At 31.8% G+C, this 14,705-nt stretch overlaps 3 protein-coding genes across 3 annotated transcripts; 1 reads left to right on the top strand and 2 right to left on the bottom strand.

Moving 5' to 3' along the window:
• Positions 1-1,748: 1,748 nt before the first annotated feature.
• LOC130902056 (uncharacterized) lies at positions 1,749-2,716 on the bottom strand. The gene is made up of 3 exons (XM_057813861.1): positions 2,493-2,716; positions 2,241-2,395; positions 1,749-2,086 (listed from the first exon to the last, which is right to left on the bottom strand). The coding sequence occupies exons 1-3, from the start codon at positions 2,714-2,716 to the stop codon at positions 1,749-1,751; spliced, it is 717 nt and encodes a 238-aa protein (XP_057669844.1).
• A 594-nt stretch (positions 2,717-3,310) lies between these two features.
• On the top strand, positions 3,311-6,028 carry LOC130902733 (uncharacterized). Its single transcript, XM_057814995.1, has 7 exons — positions 3,311-3,378; positions 3,829-3,938; positions 4,000-4,054; positions 4,369-4,539; positions 4,991-5,099; positions 5,170-5,304; positions 5,897-6,028. Exons 2-7 carry the CDS (start codon positions 3,830-3,832, stop codon positions 5,993-5,995), a joined length of 678 nt encoding a protein of 225 aa, XP_057670978.1. The 5' UTR covers positions 3,311-3,378; position 3,829; the 3' UTR covers positions 5,996-6,028.
• A 160-nt stretch (positions 6,029-6,188) lies between these two features.
• LOC130902732 (mucin-2-like) lies at positions 6,189-14,682 on the bottom strand. Its single transcript, XM_057814994.1, has 6 exons — positions 14,269-14,682; positions 13,885-14,210; positions 12,258-12,430; positions 11,964-12,192; positions 9,344-11,908; positions 6,189-8,242 (listed from the first exon to the last, which is right to left on the bottom strand). The coding sequence occupies exons 1-6, from the start codon at positions 14,445-14,447 to the stop codon at positions 7,887-7,889; spliced, it is 3,828 nt and encodes a 1,275-aa protein (XP_057670977.1). The 5' UTR covers positions 14,448-14,682; the 3' UTR covers positions 6,189-7,886.
• Between the last annotated feature and the right edge of the window lie 23 nt (positions 14,683-14,705).

Here is a 14,705-nt window from a genome sequence, read left to right as displayed (position 1 = left end):
TTCTTGTATTTTTTGAATTCATTTCGTCCCAATTTTTTCAATAGCCCTCGTAGTACAAGCTCGATTATTTTTTTCCAAGTACTTTCGCCCTTTAAAAACACCTTTTCGAAATATGGACATCATATATGACATATTTTCTTTTGTATGATTTTTAAACTACAGCGATGTCGATTTTTATTGAGGATCCATCACCAATTAATACATAATCACGATATTTCGATCATATCTTCCGAAACATTCATTATATCAACTTCTAACTATTTTCTTTTGTTAGACAACGAGTAAATCTATAAAATCTGAAAGTTTCAATGCTCTTTCTTTATTAATTTCTGAGATACAGTCTATTAAAGTTAACCATATTTTCTCGTATTTTTTTAATTCATTTCGTCCTAATTTTTTCGATAGCCCTCGTAGAATAACCTGGATTATTTTTTTCCAAGTACTTTCATCCTTTTAAAACACCCTCCCGAAATATGGACATCATATATGACATATTTTCTTTTGTATGATTTTTAAACTACAGCGATGTCGATTTTTTTTGAGGATCCATCACCAATTAATACATAATCTCGATATTTCGATCATATCTTCCGAAACTATCATTATATCAACTTCTAACCATTTCCTTTTGATAGACAACGGATAAATCTAAATAATCTGAAAGTTTCAATGCTCTTTCTTTATTAATTTCTGAGATACAGTCTATTAAAGTTGACCATATTTTCTCGTATTTTTTGAATTCATTTCGTCCCAATTTTTTCCATACCCCTCGTAGAATAACCTGGATTATTTTTTCCCGAGTACTTTCATCCTTTAAAATCACCTCCCCGAAATATGGACATCATATATGACATATTTTCTTTTGTATGATTTTTAAACTACAGCGATGTCGATTTTTATTGAGGATCCATCACCAATTAATACATAATCACGATATTTCGATCATATCTTCCGAAACATTCATTATATCAACTTCTAACTATTTTCTTTTGTTAGACAACGAGTAAATCTGAATAATCTGAAAATTTCAATGCTCTTTCCTCATTAATTTCTGAGATACAAGCTATTAAAGTTAACCATATTTTCTTGTACTATTTTAATTCATTTCGTCCCAATTTTTTGAATAGCCCTCGTAATATAAGCTCGATTATTTTTTTCCAAGTACTTTCATCCTTTTAAAACACCCTCCCGAAATATGGACATCATATATGACATATTTTCTTTTGTATGATTTTTAAACTACAGCGATGTCGATTTTTTTTGAGGATCCATCACCAATTAATACATAATCTCGATATTTCGATCATATCTTCCGAAACATTCATTATATCAACTTCTAACCATTTCCTTTTGATAGACAACGGATAAATCTAAATAATCTGAAAGTTTCAATGCTCTTTCTTTATTAATTTCTGAGATACAGTCTATTAAAGTTAACCATATTTTCTTGTACTATTTTAATTCATTTCGTCCTAATTTTTTCGATAGCCCTCGTAGAATAACCTGGATTATTTTTTTCCAAGTACTTTCGTCCTTTAAAAACACCAAATAACAAATCTTTACGACCCTAGAATTTCAGTTTTCCATCTCCGTTTCTTTTCGAGATACAGTACTTCAAAGTTAACCTTATCTTGTTATAGATAACCCAATTTTACATCATAATTATTTCCCCACAGTCGAATTTTTCCGTTTAAGTATATAATAGAAGTACCAGATATATTTTCGATTATAAAAAAAAATAATTATACTCACGAAATTATGTCTAAATGTTTCGTTATAAGTTTTCTGAGGAGTTTCAATTTTTCGTTACGTCCATTCGAATTAGCGCAGCTTCTACCGAAGTTTCTAAAGTTAAATTGCAATATTTGCAATTGCCCCGATATGTAAGTCAATAATGACAAAAATATCAACTGAGTTATCGAATTGAAAGTACAACCAATCGATGCTGAAAGGGTGTCTAAGCAAAAAGCTTCCCAATAGTTCGTTTTCTCGTCAACAGGCCGCCATATTACGTAAGGCAACGGTTTTTCTACAAGACTTTCATTCAACAATCCCAGTTTTGCTTTTTTCAATTGTTTTTCATAAACTGCAAAATATAAACACTCTAATAAGCGGAAAAATTAAGTATACGAGGGTTGCTACTGATGCGAATACGTCAAATCTGACCTTGAACTCTTTGTTTCGATTTGTCCATCTCGAAACTTCCGTAACAACCCTCGTAGTCATCATATCGATCTTACCAAGAAATTTGGTCGTTATTAAAGTAATTCCGCATAATGTCGAAGCAGTAAACAAAAAAAGTGAAAGAAACGTATTATATCTCGCGTTTTTCGTATAAATATCAATAATATCATCGTTCCACGTATCAATTTCCTTTTCGTGATCTTCAATTTCACTAAAAAACGCAATTAAACCATAATATTTCGGTACCCATCCCAAGTGCTGCGTAACCGATACAAAAGAGTCTAATAAACGAAAAAGAAGAATTGCACCTTATCATTTCCGTAACCTTTTTCCTTTGACAAATGGCAGCTTTAACTAAAATAAGTGTACACAATATTATAACCGAAATGGCTTGTAGGACTTCGACAGAATCCGTCTGCCATATCGGTACTATTCCTACATATAAAGCAATAACGAAGCAAGTGAAATAAATATGCATGAAAAGAGAATAAAATTTGTATATAGAACGTTGGAACGGACTCAAAGAAGCCATTTTGACCCTCCACGAACCAGAGAAAAGCATTAACGCTTTCACTATACGCAAATGCTGCATTCTGAAAGAGAAAAAACTTTGCGTCTTGTAAACATAACCTCAAACAAATTTTTTATTATGAAAACTTACTTGCGAAACGTTATTCTTCAGTAAAAGAGACCGTTCGGCGTGTCCGACGTAAAAACGAAATGTCGGACGTGTCGGTGGAATTTATAGATATCAATTTTAATTAATTCAAAACTTTACAAAGCCAATTAAACAGTTAGACAACTTTTCAAATTAATAGTCGTTTATTATGATCAATTATTTAGAAAAGTTTTGTTCGAACTTTAAAGTCTGTTCTAATTACTTGTATATATCATCTATGACCGCCATTTTGGATAAGCCCTTGACCCATTCAAATTGGTAGCCCCCATACCGAAAAATATTTCCTGGTACTACGCTTTTTATTAATTATTAACACGTTGACTGCCGATTCCATACACTGGTAAGTTAATATATTCTTATACACACGGCAGTTGACGTGTTAAATCAATATTTGGACTATCGACGTCATTCCGAGTGACAGACACTTCATAGATAATAAGATAGATTAGATAAAAATATTTATACTGCGTTCGTTGATTTTTTTAACTTCAAATTTGGTTGTATAGAATCAAAATGTAAGTAAATTTTCTTTTTGCATATTCAATATTAATTATTTCAATTCGATTTCATGGTTGGTTTATTAATTTCGTAGATTCAAGTATTAAAACCATCAAAATGCATTGAGATAGGAATTAATACTAAGGAAAACACTTTTTGAAATATACAGGGTCATTCTTATATTTTTACACTTTTATATAAGCAGTTTAATAATAATTTTGCATTATCTGTACTTAGAAATGAAGTTTATAACTTACAAAATCTTATATAACAACCAGAAAAGTGTTAAAATGTCGAATTATAACATTTTTTACACGTGTCAAGATGAGTGACCCTGTATATATTGTAAAATATGTTTCTTATTGTACTTTATTTTAATAAATTTCGCCCGCACCTCGTATGACAACTGAGTAATTAAACTAGCACTAATACCGCACCCTGTATTCAAAATAAAATATATTTTTTAGCATGAAACATTCCACTATTTTATTTTTAATATTAGCATACGTTCTACTAGCAGACGCCGCCCTTAATTTATGCTATAATTATAGAAAAACCTCTCTAAAAAATAACAATGGTAAGAACCCAAAAAATGGGACACCATTAATAATTATTTTATGGAAATCTACTTATTACAGATCCCGATTTCTATGTAGATAAGTTGGATATAGATATAGATCATCCAGCTGCATGGTAAGTTCTTAAATTTTAACCAATTAGTTTCACATTAACAAAATAAACTACAGAATACTAGAACATTATAAAAAATGTTATTCAATTTAATACGTAACGCCATCTATCAATAATTAGTGAAAACGAAAGGTTGGTAAATGAAATTTAAAAATTTCTACTACATTTAGTCATCAGCGCCATCTATTATTGAGTGGTAGAAAACATAAATCAAATAAGGTTGTAAAATTAAAAACCGCAGATTTCTACTTGATCGCCATCTATTAATGAGTGGTATAATATTGCCAAAAATTTAAGAAGGATTCTATAACTTATAGGGTGAAAGGTGAACTTACAAATTTATCGATATGGTTCGAAGAACCGATAGCAACTGCGAATTTTGGTCAATTATTTAATTTTACATATCCTAATCTAACCGTTTTGGCAAATTACGATATAACCGGAAATATAGGCGACCTATTTGATATTTACGGAAGCGGAGACTGTAAGTAAGTACAATATTATTCAGAAACTATATAGAATAAGGAGTAGGAATCTTTTTTACCGACAAATTTTTGTGTAACCATCTTCATTTATCAAGTTTTGCGTAGGAATCTTTCGCACCGATCAATTTTCGTGTAGGAATCTTTTTTACCGATTAACTTATGGGTAGAAATCTTGAATACCGATCAACTTTGGAATAAAAATCTATTTTATCGATTAACTTCTGAGTAGGAATCTTCTTCTTAGATAACTTTTGTGTAACAATTTTTGTCATCCATCATAACTAAGACTATTTAAAATTCAAACAGACTGTTTGATTTTTGTTATATATAATACAGGGTGAGTTACAACTTCCCTCATTCATATAGGAACCAATAATTTAACGAAAATAATCTACGGGGTGTTTTTATATTTTGTTTTTTGGTGTGTTAATTTGTTTATCCTTTTAATTATCAGGATCCAAATGTTCAACTTTTCATTATCACTCAACATTCTCGAGATCAACATAAACCAAACGACGGTTTGTATGAAAGTTGTCGTGGATGTGGACGTTCAACAAACTCCGGTAATACTATTAATAAAAATCGATTTTTACCAAAAAAAAATTAAAGCGAATATCATTTTTTTATAAATAGATCGAATTCTATAACTTTATGGACGGTGCCGAGTTGCAGGATCTATTTAACAGAGCGATGAAGTCTATAGTACCTGATATAATAAAAATTGTATGGGAGGAAATTAGAACAGCAAACGAACCAGAAATAGAAGATGTAAGTATCTGTTTCTAAAAAAAATGTATCAACTATAACAAATAATGTCCCAAATTAACAATGTTTGCGATACTCATCTAATCGTAACGAAAACACGTTAGTTTAAGCGTTTTCGAGGTAGTAGAATCCATTTATCGAGATCTAAGATGTGGGAAATTAGAAATTCCTGTTTTATCAATAATTGGATTAGTTGATAACTTTTTGAACTAGATTTAAGAATTGAAATGATTTGGGGGGGCTATTTTAAGGTAATGTGGGGTTCACTGAAGAAGTTGCAGTAAGAAAACAGCAAAATCAATATTTTTATTATTTGTCTCTTGATGTTGTTAACCAGGCTAAGGAATGGGATCCATTTTTATGTTAGGTTAGGTTGACTTAAATGACTCATAATTGAAAAAAAATATTTTTCTATGGAATGAAAGAATAATTTATAAATCTAGTTTAAAAATCCGGAAGTTGACTAAGTATCGGTGAAACCAGAAGTACTAATTTTCAACATCTGATATTTTGTTAAATGGATTCTTCATCCACGAAAACGTCAAATTAGCAGGTTTTTATTGCAATTTGGTAGTATTTTTGAAATTCTTTTCAGTATATTAATAAAATTATCAATGGTCAATGGCCACCTACACCATTTCAAAAAATAGTGGATACATTGTTGGATAAACAGGGAGTCTTAAACATGATTTAATTTAATTAAGTCAATAAATAAATAAAATTCATATTTTAGTTGTTTTTTTCAATCCCTAGTAATTAAAAAAAAAAATCAAATGACATTATGGATTTGTTTTTTATCTGTATTGATTAACTCCCCTAAACAGTGCCCCCGATTCCATTAGATTATATAATTATGGCATTAAAAACGTTGAAAATGAAAAATAGTATTCAATAAATAATTTTATTTTTGAAATAATCAAATCTGAACAAAAACAATTAAAAATATCCTTATAAATATTGACAAAAAAAATGTTCATGCCTCAGTAAGCATGACAATCTCTCTTTAATAATCTATTTATCACATTTCTTGAATTAGAGTTAAACATAGCTAAATATAAAAAACAACATCATGCTTACTTCACATAATTTATATTTATTATATAAAAAAATATTTTTAATAAAGTTTTCACTCATAAAAGTATTATTCATAAAAAAATCATCAAGTTTCACTTATTTAAACTATAAATGATTATTTTGATATCAATTTTTCTATTATAACGAATGTATGTTACAAGAAATTATCATTTTACTGTTTTGACTGGCTTACAACCAATTAGAAACCAGTAGTTTAGAGTACAAGTTTTTTTCAAACAAAAAAACCAACCAAAGACTAAATTTAATAGTCCTGGGAAGGTGGGAAAATCGCATCAATTTTTTTTGGGGACAGTTTACACCGCAGCCATTTTGAATTTAGAAAATTTCTAAATATCAACATTTATCAGAAACATTTCTTTTTTTTTCCAGATAAAATTAATTTATTACTTTTTTTTAAAAAAAAAAGAGAAATAATGACATTTGAAATACTTAATTGACTTTAATGACATACGATGAAGTAAGGTTACGTTATTGATTTAGTTCTGTCATAAGTATGCTCATCAAAAAAAAGAAGAAATCACAATGACATTAGGCAATCTAAGAAAAGATCTCATTATGTAGGGTAAACCATCGACTTACTCGTTAGCTTTTCTTGATTTTTTCCAGCAGTTTGATGGTTTTGTATTGTTTTTTAGTTTTATGCTATTAAAAGAACCCCACAGGTACTTTTAGATTTATTTTAGTGAAACTAATACAGCGGAAATTGAGTATTTTCATAGTTTTTTTACTCAGTCTGCAGGAAATTAATTTCCACTGTTGCATTCAAATTTATTAAACATGAGACGTTTGCAAAATGATAACCCAGCGGCAGATAAAAGGTACAAGGACAAAATTTAAAATTTAGTTACCTCCTTTTAATTAGATGAAAAGAGCTTCACTTAGAATCCTGCTCATTTCCCACCAGTTTCCAATATAGTTAAAAATGAAACAACAACAAAACAACGTTTCTAACAAATCAATCAAACAGAAAATTACAAAAAAAAAACAGTTGTTTACCTTACGGCAGTCATTTTGAAATGGGTATCAGCTGATTTTGATCATCGACACGAGTGCCCTACCAAAAAGTTAGGTTGGAATTCACCGATTATATCCATTAAAGACTATTATCGTTATAATATAAAAATTGGATCAAAATATTTTTTTTACCACTTCAACACTAGATTTCCTTTAATTCTAATTTGAGTAAAAATTTATATCATATTAAATATATTAACTTAACACCGTATACATTTATTTTATGTATTTGTATATAAAAAAATAAATTTAAACTACAATTTTTTAAAGAAAAACTGATGGAAATAGCGAAATAATCAAATTACCGGATTGTATTCATTCGCAAAAAAAAATTAATTCAAATAGGTATTGTTTCATCAAACAACCGTCACAATTCGATATTTTACTCATTCCTCCACAGATTTTATCTACTTACATTTTTATCGAAAACGAAAATTAAAAAAAAATCATCTACCTTACAATATTTTCGTTAACAATCAAGTTCTCCTCTTGGCCTTAATCTGGGTTCTCTTAGGAGTAGGGGTTCCGGCACCGATACTGAACCCTCCGGCCGGTAAAGGTGCCGTAGCACCGAAAGCCGGAGCAGACGTATTACCGCCGAACGAGGCTCCGAACGCCGGTGGAGCTGCACTACTACTCGCGTTGAAATCGAACTTTTTAGCGGTTTCTCCGCTCGAAGCACCGAAATTAAACACACCGGATTTTTCACCACTAGCACTACCGAATGTAAACACGGAGCTTCTGTTCACAGTATTATTTTGCTGGTTGAAGCTGAATTGAGGCGATCCGAAGTTACTCTGAGTTGGGGGTTGAGTTTTGTTGAAACTCGCGTCTAAAAATAAAAAGAAATAACAGCAACGCTATAATGTTATTGCAGAAACTTTCGACATTTTTAGAAAAATCATCTATCAAATATTTCCTTATCTTTTATAACCAATATGAAGAACTAGAAAGTTCCTAAAAAATTACTGGATAACTGTGTAATCGTATAGGAAAAGTCCAAGTTACAATAGGGTATGATGTATCTAATCTCGTAGTATTTTTTACAAAATGGCGTCCGTTATAAACAATATTTGTACCTCAGGAGAATATAGTATTCAAAGTTTTTTTTTAAAGTGTACTGTGTGTATTTTTTTGTAACCTACCGTTAATTAATTCATTATTTCATTGATTGTGTGTTTTTTTATTAACAAATTACCGTAAAAATATTTTATCATTAATTGTGAAAATAATTACTGTAGAGACAGGAACTCGAAATTCTATACGTACACACTTCACTTATATATCCCAATTTAACAGTATCAATCTATTCAAATATTTCGAAAACTATTATAATAACAATATAAAGTCTAATTATTTGGAAAATATTTCAAATATACTCGAAAAAAAAATAAATACACATCGAAACTGTTTCCTAATAAACGCCATATTGAATCACGTGGTTTGAAGAAACCAATTATAAAAATGTGTCATAGAGTGTAACAACACATTGGAACAACGTTGCCAGACTTTAAAAATAGTATATAATTCGAGGGAATTTTATAAAGAAATGACATATGATTCATAATTATTTATAATAATAGTTTAGCGATTTTTTTTTCAGCTTTAGATCCAAAAATATTATTGAAACAATAAAAAAAAATTGAATATAATGTTTGGGGGAGTATTTCTTTAAAAAACTGTATAATCATATAGACACAGGCCTAAAAGAAGAAGATAAATAAAGTATCTAACTTTAATATTTACGAGTATTAAAACATAAAAACAAAGTTGCCAGATTTTAAAAATAATATTAAAATCGAAGAAATTTGAGGGAAAATGAGGTTATGTTAATAATTAAACGTCTTTTAAAAACTGAAGGTCAAAAAAGTAATCGGAACAATAAAAAAATTCTTATTAATTAGTAAAAATAAAAATAGATAAAAATACTTACTTGTAGTACTGAAAGGTTGTGCTGGTGTGGTACCGCCAAAAGCTGGAGTAGCCGCATTACTTCCAAAACCGGTTGCCACATTACCGAACGTACCCTTATTAGAAGTACCAAAACCGGTAGTTTGAGCACCGAAACCGGTACCACTTTGCCCAAAAGTACTTCCAAACGACGGAGTCACCGTATTAGTAGAAGGAAAGGTTCCGCTGGTGGTACCCTTCCCCGTAAAAGTAAAATTGACATTTGACGAAGTCGTGGTCGTCGTCGCCGCCGCCACCGCACCACCGAAAGGACTTTGGGTGGTACCGAAAATCGAACTCGTAGTAGTCGGAGCGGTAAACGACGAGTTACCCCCTCCGAAATTAAACGAAGACGTCGTCGTCGCAGTACCAAACGCTGATGCACTAGAAACCGGTGCTCCGAAACCGGTTTCCGTAAAAGGAGTATTCGAACCAGTACCGCCGAAAGACGGTACATTCGTTTTAGAAAATATGGAAGCGGCGTTACCGCCGAATCCGGACGCCGTAGTAACGATTCCGAAACCGGTAGACGACGGAGCAGTACTACCACCGAAAGCGAAAGCCGACGTAACGGTAGTACCGAAACCGGACGCTTGATTAGTACCGGTTCCGAAAGCGGCGGTTCCGAAACCACTACTAGCCGTAGTCGCGGTACCGAAAGTACTGTTTAAAGTGCCACCAAAAGTTGAAATAGTCGTTGAAGGGCCAAAAATACTGTTAGCAGTTGTTGTTGGAGAACCAAAACCGGACGTACCGTTAGTACCGAACGCTTGAGTAGTAGAATTACCGAAAGCTGGGGTCGTACTACCGAATCCTGAAGAATTACCAAAACCGGGAGTTGTAATACCAGTAGTAGTACCAAAACCAGGAGTTGTAGTACCGAAACCGGGAGTTGTGGTAGTAGTTGTACCAAAACCGGGAGTTGTGGTAGTAGTTGTACCAAAACCGGGAGTTGTAATACCAGTAGTAGTACCAAAACCAGGAATTGTAGTACCAAAACTGGGAGTTGTTGTAGTAGTAGTAGTACCGAAACCAGGAGTTGTAGTTCCAGCAGTACCGAAACTTGGAGTTTTAGTACTAGTGGTAGCAAAACCGGGAGTTGTAGTACTGGTAGTACCAAAACTAGGAGTTGTAGTACTAGTACCAAAATCGGGAATTTTAGTACTAGTAGTACCAAAACCGGGAGTTGTAGTACCGAAACTAGGCGTTGTAGTACTACCAAAAGTAGGAGTTGTAGTAACGGCAAAATTAGGGTTAGTACCGAAATTCGAATTGGTAGTTGATATTCCGAAGGCGGTAGTTACGGTAGGTGCAAAATTAACTGAAGTAGTACCGTTAGCTGTCGTAGTAGGAAGAATACCGAATCCGGTACTACCATTATCAACTTTAGATTGAAAACTACCGAAAGCGGGTATCGGGGAAGCGAAAGTACTCGTAACAGACGGACTCGTAATCAAATCTTTATTCGCAATCGAGGTTACGGTACTGAAACTAGTTTTGGCAGAGGTGGTAACGGCGTTAGTGGTAGTACCACCGACAAATAGCGAAGGAAAATCGGTTGGTTTACAAGTAGGGAGAGTTTTACCGAAATTAAAAGTAGTACCGGAAGAACCGAAAGTGAAAGACGGTTTGGTACTTTCGTTAGAAGAAGCGACGACGCCTGAAGTACTTTTCGCAGTACCCGTATCCGCTTTATCGGTAGTAATATTAACACCTGGTTGGGAATTTAAGTTAAAACTACTGGTTAAGGAAGGTTTCGATGGGGATTTTTGTAAATCGAATTTGAACCCGCCGATTTTCGGTGGAGAAGAAGTAACCGGTACTACAGTGGTACTAGTAATAGGATTTTCTACTTTTTTGTCATTACCAAAAGTAAAACTTTTCGGATTTTCTACTGTAATTGATGTAGAAGCAGTACTGGGAACACTAGTAGTAGTAGTAGTACTGGGAACACTATTAGTAGTAGTACTGGGAACACTATTAGTAGTAGTACTACTGGACGTAAAAATCAATGAATTTGTTATTACGCTTGTTGTACTGGTACTTTTGCATATTTCCTCTCTATTAACATCAATTGAAGTTTGTTTGGTATCCGGTAGTGAAGGAACAACGTCGTTTACCGTGTCACTTGCTGTCGTCGTTTCCGGTATATTAAAAGTGACGTGTTTAGCGGTCTTTTTCGGGGATTTTTGCGCCAATATCGAAACTAGAGGTTTATCCGTCGTTTCTTTTACGTCTTCATCGTTCTCTGGGTCTTTTTGATGAGACAAAGCGTCTGGATAATCGGGTTTCGTTTTGAGTACCGGATCTTTTCCTACTAGGTTACCCATAAGGGCTGCCAATCTATTTTTTCTTATTCTCTCCAACGGGGAATCGTCGAATACTTTCAATATTGATTTCACTTTTTTAGTTTTGTCAGTTTCAGCGTCATCTTCAGTTTCCAAACATTTATCTTCAGTGTTTTCTGGTTTTTCTTCTTCAATTGTTTGCGTTTCGACATTAACTAATTTGACTTGTTTAGATTCCTTGGGATTTTCAGTTACGGTACCTGAAAATGGAGGATTAAATCAAAAATGAAAGAATTCATCGTAACATTAACTTACTTGTACTTATGTATTTTCTTTTCGAGTCTGATCTATTGAATGCAAAGTCCATCGATGAGCGAGACGCCAAATATTCGTCGTACATGCAGATTTTCTTCGAAGCGGGTTTGTTGGGACTCGTCGATGTTTCCAAATGGGGAGATTCGTCTCTACCTCGTTTATTCGAATCTGTACAAACTTCGTTTTCTGTTCGCAATCTTTTACCAGTTTCTTCGTGTAAATCAATCTCCTGAAATTATAAAATTGAAGATAGATCAGAATTTTCGTTAGAGCTGCAAGCAAAGCTCGACTTACTTCGCTGGCGTGTATTCTTTTTCTAGATATTTCCTTCAAAGCGTCCAAGACACTTCTTGTACTTGTTGAATGTTCAGAATGGTTCAAATGAGAAATATTGTGATTACTTCCACTCGGTTTTACGAGTCCTTCTAATAATTTTCTATTATATTCAGTTGTATGCTTCATTTTATCTACAAAATTTGTTATAGCAACTTTATGGTAACACGATGACTTCATTTTATAGCTAAGTTGAAAAAATCATCTAATTTTGATGAATTTTTTTCAAAATCTTAACATTTCAATCCTAAATTCCCTTATTTATCTCCGATAATGCGGAAAGTACGCACAAAAAAGAATAATTTTGGAAAAAAAACATAACCTAACCTAAAAATATTAATAATTCGATTTTTTTGACCAATGAAACCTCCAAAAACCATCAATTCCTCGAAAACCGTATTTGAAAAACATTTCTTAAAGAATGTCATTTTTTTTTTCGAAAAGCACATACTAAAACTAACAATTTGAAAAAAAAATCTAACCTAACTTTATTTGGAAATGAGATAAACCCTATTTTTGGTTAGAAAAAATCAAAAATTTAATATTATCAATGGTTTTTATTTAGATTTTGTTCATTTTTTCGACGCATTCAAGATAAAATTGAGACCTAAATATAAAAAACAAAAATTTCAACACTTTTTTGGCCAAAACCAGTCAGAAAATCTTAAATTATCTCATTTGTCTACAAAAATTTTTAATATTCATACAAAAACGTACAATTTTGGAAAAAAACATAACCTAACCTAAAAAATATTAATAATTCGAATTTTTTTGACTAATAAAACCTCCAAAATTCCCATAAATTACCCGAAAACCGTACTTAAAAAAACGTTTTATGAAAAATTTCATTTTTTTTCGAAAAGTACATGTGAAAAGTGAAGTCCACACCATTTTTGGTAAAAAAATTAAAAAATCATTATTTTTCAAGTAAGGTTGGTTTTTTTCCAAATTTTTTAATACAATATTCAAAGAAAATCTGCGACTTTAATGTTTTTAGATTTTTTATTGGCCAAAAAGTGTTGGGATTTTGATTTTCACACTTAGATCTCATTTTTCTCTTAAATACGCCAAAAAATAAACAATATTAAGAAAAAAAACATTGAAAATATAAATTTTTAGATTTTTCTAACCCCATTTCCAAAAATTTACCTTAAAATCGTACTCTTTCCACATTTTTATCAAGGAATATAAATAATAACATTTTTAACCCTTTTCAAAAAAGTTATGAACGTTCATGGTTAAATTTAAAGTCGCAAAACCACAAAATTTTGAAAAATAAATCTATTTGCAGATTTTTATCATCCCATTTTCAAACATTTACCTGAAAATCGACCTTTTTCCAAAATTTTATGAAGTAATATAAATAAAACCATTTTGACCCTTTTCAAAAAAGTTATGAACATTCATGACAATATTAAAGTCATAAACCTTATGAAATCTCATTTTTTTTCTCGTAAAAAACAGATTTTAAGGAAAATTTCATTAAAATCGAACGTTTGATTTTTAATTCATAGAGCCAAAGGACAAAATAAGCATAAAATTATCATTATATTTAATTTATACAGGGTAAATATATTATAGGGCTTACCTGGAGTAGCTACTCTGATGGTAACACGTTTAGGTTTCTGTTCCAAAACTGGTAATTTGTTTTTAAAAAGATGTACTATCGGAAACAACCCAACAGTGCCATATTTAGCTTGATGTGTAGCCGGACGTCTTTGTTTTTCCACTTCGTCGTTATATTGGACAATTCGATTAACAAGACCCGGACTCTTGGCGTCTTCGAACGTACTAACGCTTAAATTGAATTTCGTAGACGATAATAATGGACCAGGAGTATATTGTTGGGATTTTATATTTATATCATCTCTTCTATTATTCCTGGGTGGTGTAGCAACTTCAGATAAAGAATATCTAAGAAAGAATACAATAATTACGATAATTAATAATTTCAAGGTGAAGATATACCTACCTTCGAGGTGTCATTATTTGATTTTTGGGTGGAGTGGCAAATACGCTATGCAATGGCGTAGACGTAATTTTTGGAGTCGAAAAGGTTCTATTTGGTTCGTGTATAGAATCATCGTAAGGATTCAGTAGAGTAGTTTTTAGAAATTTTGAAGAGTCGCTTAATTTAGAAGAGTTAAACATCGTTGAGGTTATGTTACAAAATCACCTCGAAGTACAATAAGTTGGAAGAACTAAGCCAAGTAGGAACGTCCGATTTGTATTAATCGATAATAATATATATTTTTAACTTATAACACAATGATTTTTCGTTAAGCTTCGCTTTTTAAGTCGATAATTCTGAAAAACTACAATCACGCCATTTCAAAATTACAACGAGCGAAATTTAACTGAGTACATGACATCCATAGCTAACTTCAAGTAACACTCAGGTGTACATTT

This window comes from Diorhabda carinulata, chromosome X (genome assembly GCF_026250575.1).
Source record: "Diorhabda carinulata isolate Delta chromosome X, icDioCari1.1, whole genome shotgun sequence".
In the NCBI taxonomy this organism is placed as follows: Eukaryota; Metazoa; Arthropoda; class Insecta; order Coleoptera; family Chrysomelidae; genus Diorhabda; species Diorhabda carinulata.
Note: the sequence above shows the minus strand (reverse complement) of the source record. Positions and strands in the feature narration are given on the sequence as shown.

What these genes read in the sequence shown, in the direction of transcription:
- LOC130902056 (XM_057813861.1), bottom strand. Translation starts at nt 2,716, where the DNA reads ATGGCTTCTTTGAGTCCGTTCCAACGTTCTATATACAAATTTTATTCT. An exon ending in AAGGTTACGGAAATGATAAG is followed by an intron (nt 2,396 to 2,492) that starts GTGCAATTCTTC and finishes TGCGTTTTTTAG; the next exon opens with TGAAATTGAAGATCACGAAA. An exon ending in AATAACGACCAAATTTCTTG is followed by an intron (nt 2,087 to 2,240) that starts GTAAGATCGATA and finishes TATATTTTGCAG; the next exon opens with TTTATGAAAAACAATTGAAA.
- LOC130902733 (XM_057814995.1), top strand. Translation starts at nt 3,830, where the DNA reads ATGAAACATTCCACTATTTTATTTTTAATATTAGCATACGTTCTACTA. An exon ending in CTCTCTAAAAAATAACAATG is followed by an intron (nt 3,939 to 3,999) that starts GTAAGAACCCAA and finishes TACTTATTACAG; the next exon opens with ATCCCGATTTCTATGTAGAT. An exon ending in TACGGAAGCGGAGACTGTAA is followed by an intron (nt 4,540 to 4,990) that starts GTAAGTACAATA and finishes TTTAATTATCAG; the next exon opens with GATCCAAATGTTCAACTTTT.
- LOC130902732 (XM_057814994.1), bottom strand. Translation starts at nt 14,447, where the DNA reads ATGTTTAACTCTTCTAAATTAAGCGACTCTTCAAAATTTCTAAAAACT. An exon ending in CAAATAATGACACCTCGAAG is followed by an intron (nt 14,211 to 14,268) that starts GTAGGTATATCT and finishes ATTCTTTCTTAG; the next exon opens with ATATTCTTTATCTGAAGTTG. An exon ending in CATCAGAGTAGCTACTCCAG is followed by an intron (nt 12,431 to 13,884) that starts GTAAGCCCTATA and finishes CAAATTTTGTAG; the next exon opens with ATAAAATGAAGCATACAACT.